The sequence below is a fragment of the Orycteropus afer genome, unplaced genomic scaffold, assembly GCF_000298275.1.
Source record: "Orycteropus afer afer isolate SDZICR_OR568_19922 unplaced genomic scaffold, OryAfe1.0 scaffold00152, whole genome shotgun sequence".
NCBI classification, from domain to species: Eukaryota; Metazoa; Chordata; class Mammalia; order Tubulidentata; family Orycteropodidae; genus Orycteropus; species Orycteropus afer.
The window spans coordinates 1,410,400-1,422,234 of record NW_006921739.1 but is presented as its reverse complement, the minus strand read 5'-3'; the positions used below and the strand labels follow the sequence as shown (position 1 = coordinate 1,422,234).

The 11,835-nt window shown below is 40.5% G+C and overlaps 1 protein-coding gene across 1 annotated transcript in view; it reads left to right on the top strand.

Moving 5' to 3' along the window:
• MCOLN2 (mucolipin TRP cation channel 2) overlaps window positions 1–11,835 on the top strand; it is a 103,503-nt gene that overhangs the window by 62,700 nt on the left and 28,968 nt on the right. The window contains exons 5-8 of the mRNA XM_042781691.1: window positions 2,407–2,491; window positions 2,589–2,685; window positions 4,544–4,643; window positions 10,064–10,176. Coding sequence (XP_042637625.1) covers window positions 2,407–2,491; window positions 2,589–2,685; window positions 4,544–4,643; window positions 10,064–10,176 — 395 coding nt within the window. The remainder of the gene's footprint in view (window positions 1–2,406; window positions 2,492–2,588; window positions 2,686–4,543; window positions 4,644–10,063; window positions 10,177–11,835) is intronic.

Sequence of the window (11,835 nt, the reverse complement as noted above, 5' to 3'; positions counted from 1 at the left end):
TATATAATTCTTGGTTGAAAATTTTTCTCTTTCAGGGTTTTATATATACCATCCCATTGCCTTCTCACTTGCATGGTTTCTGCTGAGAAATAGAGCTTAATTCTTACTGGTTGTCCTTTGTAAGTAACTTTTTGTTTTTCTCGTGCTGCTTTCAGGATTCTTTCTTTGTCTTTGGTTTTGATGAGTGTGATGGTGATATGTCTTGGTGATTTTCTTTTGGGGTCTATCCTGTTTGGGGTTCGTTGGACTTTCTGGACTATCCATTCAGATATATTTTCATCTCTCGTCATATCAGGGAAGTTCTCCTCCAACAAATCTTGGATAATTTTCTCAGTTGTTTTATTTTCTCTTCCTGTTCTAGAATTCCAATGACACATAGGTTATTCCTTTTGATGGTTTCCCACATGAATGTTAGGCTTTCTTTATTTTGTTTTGATCTTTTTTTCTGAACGATTACTTTCCAAAGAAGTATCCAGATATTTGTCTTCAATCTCATTAATTCTGTCTTCCATTGCCTTAGTTATACTCCTTTACCCTTCCAATGTGTTATCTATTTCTGACAATTTAGTATCAATCTTCTGGACTCTATCTGTAGATATGAATCATTTCTAATTTTTCATTTATTTTGTCATTTTGTTCTTGTATTTTCTTCCAAAATTCTTCTAGAGTTTTGTTTGTGTTTTTCTTGGTCTGTCGCTCAATCCTTTGAAGATACCTAAATATAATTCTTTTGAATTCCTTATCAGAGAGTTCCAATGCTGCTTCTTTGTCAGGGATGTGTTCTGGGTCTTTGTCCTGCTCTGTTGTTTCTATCACTTTATCTTGCCTCTTTGTGTGGACTGTGATGGTCTGTTGTCTCTGAGACATCGTGGTGGTGTTGTATTTAGATCTCTGTTAACTGTTTGTGGAGAACAGCCAAGGGTGAGTCAGGCTCTTCTTGGTGGTTGTTTATCATGGGCCTTTTGGTAGAGAAGGAAGTGGTGGCTTTCACTCAGTAAGTGAAGCTACAGGAGGTGTGGGTGTAGTTTTGTTGTATGGGGACTGTTGCTGTCTTCCACTCAGTGAGACAAAAGTAACAATTGAATAACCATCAAAAAAGTAAAAGCAAGTGGGCTGTGTAATCACACAGGAACAGTAACCATAAAAACAAAAAAAGGGGAAAAAATGCAATATCTGGGTAGAGGGCAATAAGAGAAAAAAGGTAGCCAAAGCCAAACCCATTGCTGTCCAGTCAGACTGACTCATACCGACCCCTTTTTGGGTTTCTGAGGCAGTATCACTATCAAAGTAGATTGCCCAACCTTCCTTCCAAGGATTGGCTCGTGCGTTTGAATGCCAGCCTTCTCGTTAGCAATCAAATGCCTTGGGCACTACGCCACCAGAGCTCCTAGAGATGGAGAATAATGAAGAAGAAAAATGGGAACCATGCAAAAAGAAAAGCAAGGAACAGCGTTAACCACAAGAAAGAAAAAAAAAGAAAAATTCAGCCAGGTACAGAGAAAAGAAAAAAAGCTGAAGACTAGAATCTGGGAGTGGAAGAATAAAGAAAAATAATAAAAAGGACAAAAGTAATAATAATAATAGTAGTTTTAAAACAGACAAAAACAAACTAAAAAACAGAAAAAAGAAAAAAAAAAAATTGGGGCAGGGCAGGGCAGGCCACCCAGGTTCTGTCTGAGCACACAGACTGGGTTGGAATTCCTGCTGGCTAAGAAGTTGAGTGGGAGTGAGGGATGGCCCTACCTCCATTCATCAAGAGGGTGTGGGATATAAGAGTAACAAGGGGAATATTGCACCTTTCCAGTCGTCTGCATCCAGAATGTCCTTGCGGTTCCTAGCAAGTGGAGACTGTTCTTAAGTCCCTAGAATCTGGGAGAATGCTGTGGCTTTAAATATCCAAAATGGTCAGACTGCTTGTAAGCATTCAAAATGGCTGCACCCCCCGGACAGGCAAAATTCCACAGCTCAGCCCACTTTCTTCTCTGCTTCCTCTTTTATTCGCCAGCCACAGAGCAGTCCTCCATGCAGTCCCTGGCTAGCAAGGCTGATTTTTAGGTTAATTCTTAGGTCCTACCACCACTTGGCAATATCCAAGCTGTCTGTGCCGTCAGGATCATTGGCAGACTGCGGCTCCGTGTGTCTCCTTTTTTGGTGTTTTCATGCAAATTCTTCTGCTAGTTGGAGTTTAGTCCACTTCTATATCCTTCTCTTTAAGGCTCAGAGGTTCAGGATTATCTTCTGTATCTGTGTTAACTGGTTCCCCTTTTCTTTGTTGAAGAGGGTCTGTGCATTCTTTTTGCCTAATCTGCCATCTTACCGAAACACCCTCTCCTGAGCTTTTGCCAACTAGTGTTGGTATCTGATTCTTGCCTGAAACAATCTCTACTTCTTCTTTCATTGCCACAGATTGTATTCACTTAGGCCTTCAGTTCCTCACCGAGAACCCTCAGGACTGGAAGAACTCATCATTCTTCAGGCTGGAATTTTATAGGTAAGTCTTACCTTGAAGTCTCATATCCCAAGCGAGAAGGGAGTAATGTGGTAGACTATGACCTTTCAATACCTCCTGATACTTTTTGTTTTTCCAGACTCTTACAAGTTGACATCTCCTTTTACCTCAAAGGCATTGACCTACAGACGATTCGTTCCCGCGAGTTACCAGACTGTTACATTTTTCAAAATAGGGTAAAAGTCTTTGTTTTACTAAGCCACTTTTTATTATCTTTCTCTTTGCCTTTTGTAGATCCAGAGTGTAAAGTTTATCAGCCTGTAGATGTATTACATGCAGTCACTGTTAAAATCATTTTAATGACACATTATAAGCCCTGATGATCCAGAGATCATTAACTTCTGAAAACAAAGTGAGCTCTTTGCAGTTGTTTAAAACTAGATTTCTGAGTTGAAAAGAGGAGCTTTTGAAACTGGCTTTGACCTCCTACTCTCCTCACATATTAAAAAAAATCTCCTGTTTTAAGTATCAAAAATGTCTTTCCCATCTTCAAAGGCACGTTTTATACAAAGAAGTAGCAAATGTTTTCAAACCTGGTGGCAGAAACAGCCAAAGCAAAGATGGTATAGGACCAGGCAGTATTTCCTTCTGTTATACATAAAGCTACAATGAGTCAGAGCTGACTCAGGTAACTAAGGTAACTAACAACAATGACAGAGAAACAGTGGACCTCTGGAAGTTTATAGCTTAGTGAAGGAGATACCCAGGGGGAAAAAAAAAAAAAGTACATAGAGAAATGAAAGTAGTTACAGATGGTGATAGAGTGGTAAGGAAGAATAACCTCAGCAGAGACAAGCGTGATAAATTGCTGTGGACTGCGCAAGAGCAGCACAGGAAGGATCTGGATGGACAAGGAGGGGTTCATGGAAGAGTGAGGTTGGCAAGGGCGAGATCACTGAGGACTTTGTGGGGCACGGTAAACAATGTGGATTTTCAGAATTGGCTTTCTTTTTTCTTTTTACTTCTATTTGCTTTTAAGATGGTTCCTGGGTTGTGTAAACGGTTTTTACTTGACTACTAACTGTAGCACCAAAGAAGAAAGACCTGAGAATCTGCTTCCATAAAGCCAAGAAAACCCTATGGAACAGTTCTACTCTAAAATATGGGGTTGCCATGTGTTGGGCTTAACTTGATGGCAATAGTTTTACAGTTTTTGGTTTCTGTTTTCTGCTTTAAAGGCTTGAGAGAAGTATTTTAGTTCTTCTCTTTGGGGAATTAGAAATATGAAGTGTCCAAGGTTAGTGGAGTTCTACTCATACTTTGCAGTTTTAGAAATGAGGCCTTCATGGTTAAACTCTTGAACTTCAAGTTTGGTGCTAAGGATATTATTGGAGTACACAGAATGTGCTTTGTGTTCAAAGACACTTAGGTGCAGGTAGGTTTGACCACACAGCACCTATACATTCGGTTCTCTAAGCTGGCTCTCTGCCTGTGAATTTTTTGGATTTCATAATGTGGTCATCCTCAAAACCACTTGGCATATAATGCTTACAAATTTTACATGATAGACAAGCAATGTGGAAGATTTGGGGCCATTTGGAAATCTTAAAGTTCAATCTGCATCTTTGGAGCAATCTTTGTTTTCTGATAAACAAAGAAACAATAGATTTCCAGACTAGTGAAAACCTAGAGTTTCACACCCGAAGTCCCTCCGAAGTCCTAAATGGAAGCAAATGCTTTCCAATTGCATTCAGTATTATGAATGAGACCATTGTGTTCTCTTGTCAAAATTGACAAATTCTAGTCTTTGGTCCTGGGAGTGGCTGGTTGTTTTGCTCTAGGATTTCTCTGAACCAGAATTGTGAAGTCATAGATCTAGCAGAACTTCCTATGTTCATACTTTGGACTATGTATTTTTCTTTAATAATAGAAAGTTGTGAAGAAATTATATGATGAAGCCATTTTTATCAGCCTAATTCTCTTTGGATTAGCAAGCTGTTTAGACGCTTTTACTTTTTTATTTTTTAAAGCACAACTGATTTAACAAGCTAAACTTTCTGTTGGGTTGTAATCTCTGTGCTTTTGTGTCTCCAGATTACCTATGACAATAAAGCTCACAGTGGCAAAATCAAAATATATTTTGACAGTGATGCCAACATCGAAGAATGTAAAGTCTTAAACATATCTGGATCTAGTAAGTAAACTATAGGATTGCCTATTATGGGTTATGGATAATTTTTAACATTTTATATTAGGATTTTGTGTGTTTAAAATGGTTTGAGTGGTAATAGGAGGAAAGGGCTCCAGAAAGCCTTATTTTGAGTACTAGATTCTATAAAGCACATTTCAAAGCTTGATTTTTTGTTCAGTTCAGCAGATGTTTATTTTACACCTCTTATGGGAGACAGCGTGGGTCAGTGGTTAGGAGCACAGACTCTGAAGCCAGATTGCCTGGGTTCAGATCCTGGCAGAGTTGACCATGCCTGTGATCTTGGACAAGCTACCCACCTTCTCTATGTCTCAGTATCTTTCTCTGCAAAATCAGAGTAACAATAGCATTTGCCTTCTAGAGTTGTTGTTGTGGGGTGCCTTTGAACAGATTCTGCCGACTCATAGTGAGTCAGACTCTATAGCCCCAAAGAGTTTTCAAAGCTGTAATCTTCACAGGAGCAGCCCACTAACTAGGTCTTTTCTCCCATTGAGCAGCTGGTGGGTTTGAATCGCTGACCTTTCAGTTAGCAGCCCAGCACTTAACCATTGTGCCACCAGAGCTCCCCTTCCAGGGTGCTGAGTATTAAATGAGTTAGTATGTAAAGTAAAGCCCTGTGAACAAGGGTTGATGCTTATTCATTTCTAGCCATTCTGGCAACAGAAATTTCCCTAGGGAGATTGACATATTATAAAGTCTCTAATGGGTAGTCGATAGGAATATGTGGTGGAAGTGCAACAAGATATGAGGGAGGGTATAGAAAGCAGATATTAATATTGACTGGGGTAGAGTGGGAAATAAATTCTAGAAATGATTCTTGGAGGCTTTGATCTGAACCTTAGACAGTGGAGAGGGATCAGGTCAGAGCTGAGAAGGCAGCCTGTACAAATCCTTAGTCATTTACTCAATCATCCTTGAAAGTACTTCTTAATCCAAACATGAAAACGGCATCTGTTCACTCAGTAAGGGATCTTGATGATGTTAATGATGGAGGTCAATTGTTTTTTAATTTACAGGTTCTAGCTGCATTTGCCTTTAGTCAGATGGTTAGGACAAAATAAAATGTAAAATACATGTACTTTCTAATTATTTTAGATTTTTAAAAAATCTGTGTGATCTGTTACTTTTAAGTTGCATGATACGTTCTGATGATTTTGACGTTTGGTTTCAGTAGTTTTATTAAGTGACTTAAACTCTGTTCAGAACACACAGTAAGCAGCTGTGAAAAAGTGGTTGCCGTTCCCAGCAGCACGCAGTCTGTCAGTCTCTGCCCCAGCCTCTGTCTCTCACATACAAACCCCCCACACACATACATATACACACACACACACACACACACATACATGCACATACCCACACATACACAAGCATATTTTTCCAAGCACAAGTTGTAGCCATTTTCTGTGGCAAAAACTGGTACAGAAATGAGGCAAGCATAGTTTAGTTCTTGAACTTGTGGTTTGGTTGTAATGACACTGTAGTACACAGAATGTGCTTTATGTTCAGAGACACTCAGGCACGTAAGAAATGTGGTTTGGAATAGTCGTTATAAAGATCAAAGTGACTGAATGAGTTAGTCGGTCAGTCATGTTAGAACACTGTTTCCTTTTCCCCACAAGGCTCCTAGGGTTTCTAAGAATCAGAATCGACACGATGGATACTCTGAAGAGAGGAACTCTGGCTCCCTCCTGTGGCTAGTGAGGAGAAACACAAGCGTCCCAGGCCCCATAGTCTTTTATACGCTTCAGAGAACTGCAGCCTAAGAAATTGGATTCTATCGCTAGGTGATTACAGATGTAAAATAAAGTGATATGATGGGGAAGCATTGAAAAGCTGAAATTTAGAAACCAACTTAGGAAAATGGGTTTTATTTTTCTGTGTATGAAGCTATGATGATTGAGTAGCCTGACTTTTGGGGGAGCTGAAATGGGGGAAGTGGGAAGTTGGGGAAGGAAAACATCTGGTAAGAAACTTTAGCTATTTCCAAGAAATTCTGAAGTTTATACATATTCATACACTTAACCCTAGAGTTTTCTCCCATTCTTACCATTACTCATGTTATCTCAAGGTGAAATATGAGGTAATGGCCATTTTTCAAGAGCAAACTTCATGTTGCTGTGTGTAACTCCTGTTACTAGTGTCCAGGTGTGCCACTAACTTTCACTTTAACTTGATTTCATAAATATAGAAATTTGGGGACTTGGGAGTCAGGGAGGTGTTGGAGGGTAAGATTCCCCATTGATGGGTGATGTCAGCAGGTGTTACAAGGAAAAGAACTTTGGTAAGTTTAGGTAACTTTGAGAAGCCCTGGGTTTGAATCACACAGGTGGGCTGGTGTATGTGTAGGCATTCTCCAGGCGGAAGGACTGGGTAGCGTGCAGAAATGCTCTAGAATTTCTAGTCCAGATTGATAAGGACTAGTCTTTTACAAGGAGCTCTGATAGCATAGTGCCTAAGGCACTTGACTGCTCACCAGAAGGCTGGCGGTTCAAACCCACCCGCCACTCCTCGGAAGGAAGGTTGGGCAATCCTACTTCCATAGTGATACTGCCTCGGAAACCCAAGGAGGGGTCGCTATGAGTCGGGGCTGACTCGATGGCAAACAACAACAACAGTCTTTTACAAGGCCAGATTTAAGAAATGGTCTTTTGCAGCAAAATGGTTTCAACAGCGTAAGAAAGCAATTACAAAGTTCATAAAATACTTTCTAGCACACCGAAGTAATCCTATCAATAAGTAAAAGAAAGACAGAATACTACAGTAGATCTCCTGTTAGAAGAAACGCCTTATGCTTTTAGGTCTGGGCTTCAGTTTTCTTTTCTCATCTGTACCGTAATGCCCAATATAAACAACCTTAGAGAATTCCTTCCTAATTTAGCTTAGAATGGAAGGTACCAGAAGCTGTCCCTGCATTTCATATTTCGGTTCCATCTTCATAAGAAAAGCCCCTATTCCTTATGCCCCATTCCATGAACCACCACCTTCACTTCCCCCTGCCCCTCCCGAGACACACACACACACACGCGCGCGCGCACACACGCACGCACACACGTACACAGAAATAAAGGATTAGTTCTGGTTGAGTTGTTTTCCTACCTCCCCATTAGATGGTATCTTGGGGTAATGCATATTTTCTTAACAATAAAAAGTAAATGTAACAATGTGTACTGGGTACTCTGCTAATAAGCACTTTACATCAATTGTTTCATTCCATTCTCATAACAGCCTATAAAGCAGGTTTTGTTCTCCCCATTTTGTAGCTGAGGAATCTGAAGCTTAGCAAGGTTACACAGTTTGTTCAGTGGATTACATTTACTCACTGACTGTGCTCATAACCCACTGAATGAGCTGGTTTGCTCTCAGACAGACTTTCAATGCCATGCATACCTTTGCTCTTATTAAATTCCTTTTCGCTCTGGTCTTTCTCTTAGATGCCTTTTGTATAGCAGATATTGCTGGTGAGTTCTCCGCTATTGAGACTGTCCTCTGAAGGTTGCAGGTCTCAAGCCTATCTCCTCCTTCTCTGGCTAGTTTCCGAGATCATCTTTCTAATTCGGAAGCATTGCTGCCCCCAAAATCCTTCCTTGTTGCTTTCCTCTCTATGGTCTCTGAGTGGCCATGTCCACACTTGGGCTTCAGCTTCCACTGAAGGCCTACAGTTCCCACATCTGCCTCTCATAATGAATGTCCACACTGAACTCAGTTTACCAAAGACAGAAAGCCAGGCGTCATTCTTGACTAGTCCTTCTTCTTTATTCTTTATGTCTAATTGGAGATCAGGTTGTGACTTTCTCATGATCTGTGTGTTCTCCTTTCCCTCTGCCTGAAAGCTCAGGGCTTTGCAAGTTCTAACTTAGATTACTCAATGGTCTTCTCACCTTCTACTTGATTCTTTTACTTGTAAACATACTAAAGCATTATATCAAGCACAGGTGCTATAGCATTGAATAAAATACACATGATCTTTGCCTCATTGAGCTACTCATTTAGTGAGGAAGATGGATATTAAATGATAAAATGGTTAAGCACTGGGGTGCTAACTGGAAGTTTTGAGGCTCAAGCCCTTCCAGGGGCACCTTGGAAGAAAGCCCTGGAGGTCTACTGAAAACTCAGCCATCAAAAACCCTATGGCAATGGATTTATAAGTGTTTGCTCTATTATGTGCCTGGGCCATTCCAAGTGTTTTTCGTATATATGCTTGTTTAATCTTAACAGCAGCTCTGTAATGTAGATAATTTTTTATTCTGCCCATTTTGGAGATGAGAAAACTGAGGCACAGGGGTTAAGGAACTTCTCCAAAGCTCCACAGCTTCTGTGTGCAGAGCCAAGATGTAGACCCAGGCTGTGGCCCTTCAGAGACCAAGTCATTTACAGTTTTCATCCTGTCTCTGTGCTCCATGCTGTGTACCTTTGAACATGTGATTACAGGTTCGGTGTCCACCAAGAAAAGGTGAATGAGAGGAGCTATGGGTGTGTATAATCATAGAGAGTGCTATGAAAAACTGTAGGAGGAGGCTAATAGAGATGGGAATTTTGGGAATTCTGTTCTGAGGAAGGGGAATCTGAATCCTGAAACTGAAAAGGAATAATCTGGACATATTTAGAGGAGAGGCGCTGTTCTGGGCAGAGGGATCAGCATGTGCAAAGTCCCTGAGGCAAAAGAGCCCGGTATGAGCAGGGGACATGGCAGACCAGTGCGGCTACTGTGTGTGTGTGTGGGGGGGATCAGAGGGTAGCAGGTAATACAGCTGCAGAGGTGGGCAGGGGGCCAGGTGGGGGAGAGCCGGGGTTGGGATTCTTCTGACCATGAAGTCTGAGAAAAGCTAAGTTCCTTCCAGTACATTCTCCTTGCTGCTGTGTATTCCAAAACAAAAATCCTATTGTCATTCTTCTCCTTACTTTCATTTCAAGAAGTTATTATCTCCAGTTGCTAAGACAGCTTCCTGAATGTGTACTCTTTTCTGGGAAAGGGCACAGCTTCTGGAGAAGCAGAAATAGGGAATCTGAGTGGTGGTGGTCTAAGTTGTTTGTTCTCTCACTAATGGCAAACCTGATGTCTGTGCCTTTTATGTGAAAGAAACTTGGAGGACTTCAGCAATTTTGCCTCTTTTGAATGGAGCCCAAATGGACCATCTTCTATTGAATTCTCTTCTGTAATAAATAGTTATAAATAAATAAGTTTTAGTATATTAACAGTTCATATGCTTTTAAATGTACAACTCTTCACACCAATGAGTGTTTTGCCTTATTTATGGACTTCTGCATGAATGCAGTCTGATTTGTTTCTGATTCTTATTTTGTTTTAACAATAGAGAAAACATTTATCATTTGCATTGCTTTTCCTTATTTGGGAATTATTCTTGATTAAGGTGCATTTAACATTTGAATTCTGTTTTGTTCCTCAGTTCAGAAAAACACCCAGTATGTCCTGGTGTTTGATGCATTTGTTATTGTGATTTGCTTGGCATCTCTTATTCTATGCACAAGATCCATTGTTCTTGCTCTAAGGTTACGAAAGGTAAGTGTGCATTTGAATTTTCTCCTTACCCTCTAGGCCTCTGCCCACAGTTTGCCCAAATAGTGGGCCACTGATGGTGTGTGCTCCTCCCTTCTCTAGTAGCCTTCAACTAAATTAGATTCTTTTGAGTGATTGCCCCCATGAAGTGTAGGAAGTGAGTAAAGCCTCCAGCATGTCAGGTGGGATCAGATAATTATCCTGCCTGAAATTGTGCTAATAAGCACAGGTACACAGTAGTGAACTCTCAGGCTTTTGAATGTTTCTAGAATAAATGAGGCCTTTTAAAGTCAGGAGTGATCTTAATAACAGAGTAATAGTGTGTGTGTGTTTCATCTTTTGTCTTCAAACCAGAGTGCATTTTGACAGAGAAAAATGGTAAACGGGTTATAATGAACATAAAATATTTTATTCTATTTTAAAAAAGTAGTTTTAAAATTCTCCCCAGAATTTCATTTTACCTTTTTACCCTCAGGACTTTTATGAACATAATCCAATTCCCTACAAATCTTATTCTGGTATTGATATGTATGTGAATGCATACTAGGACCAGGAGAAATGGGAAGGAATTCAGATATCATTTGTGGAGCCATGAGATAGTCAACATACTAATTTCCTTAATCCTGACCTTTTGAATTTACTTCGTAAATATTCCCCTATCTTATCCCATCTCCCCAACTCCCTTGATACTCTGAATCTAAGCTCAGAACCCTGGCTCTGCCATAGTGAAGGGGTTAGCAATTGGATGAAATTAGGAGCTCACATTCTGGGCTCATGGTGCCTGGGTTCAAATCTTGGCTGAACTTCTCCATACCTCAATTCCCTCCACTGGAAAATAAGGCTAACAGTACCTACTCCGTAGGGTTGTTGTCAGATTGGATGTTGTTGTTGTTGTTATGTGCCATCGAGTTGTACTCGACTCGTAGCGACCCCTCCTTGGGTTTCCAAAGCGGTACCACTACAGAAGTAGATTGGCCAACCTTCCTTCCGAGGAGTGGCTGGTGGGTTTGAACCACCAGCCTTCTGGTTAGCAGTCAAGTGTCATAGGCACTACGCTAGATTGGATAAGGTGATATATATGTGAAGTATTTGGAATGTCCTGTGTGTGTTAGCTTTATGACCAGAGCCAGTTGGAATTAGAGCATGAGGCATCTATTTAATATTTTTTCTTTTTTATTATGGTTTGGGTGAAAGTCTACAGAGTAAATTAGTTTTCTATTCAACGATCCATACACATTCTTTTTTGTAATATTCACTACAGTCCTCACAGTGCAGCAGCATTCTTTCCATTTCCTCCCCATGCCTACTCCCCTTCATCCTTCCTTCCCATCCCCTTCTGCCTTCCGTGCTCTATCCCTGGGCAAATGCTGCCCTCTGGATCTCATATGGTTGATCATTCTAATGAGTGCATACCATCTTAGTATTACTGTTCACCTTATAGGCCTGTCTATCAATTGGCTGAGAGTTGAGTCATGGGGGTTGTGTTTACTTCCTGCCTTTGAAGGATGTCTAAGAGCCGTAATCTCAGGAATTCAACCAGTCTTTATATGACTGGTAAGCCTGGTCTTTTTTATTTTATTTTATTCTTTTTATCACTTAGTTTTGTTCCACATTTTTCTTCCACTCTATCCAGGACCTCCTACTGTGATCCCTTTTAGAGCA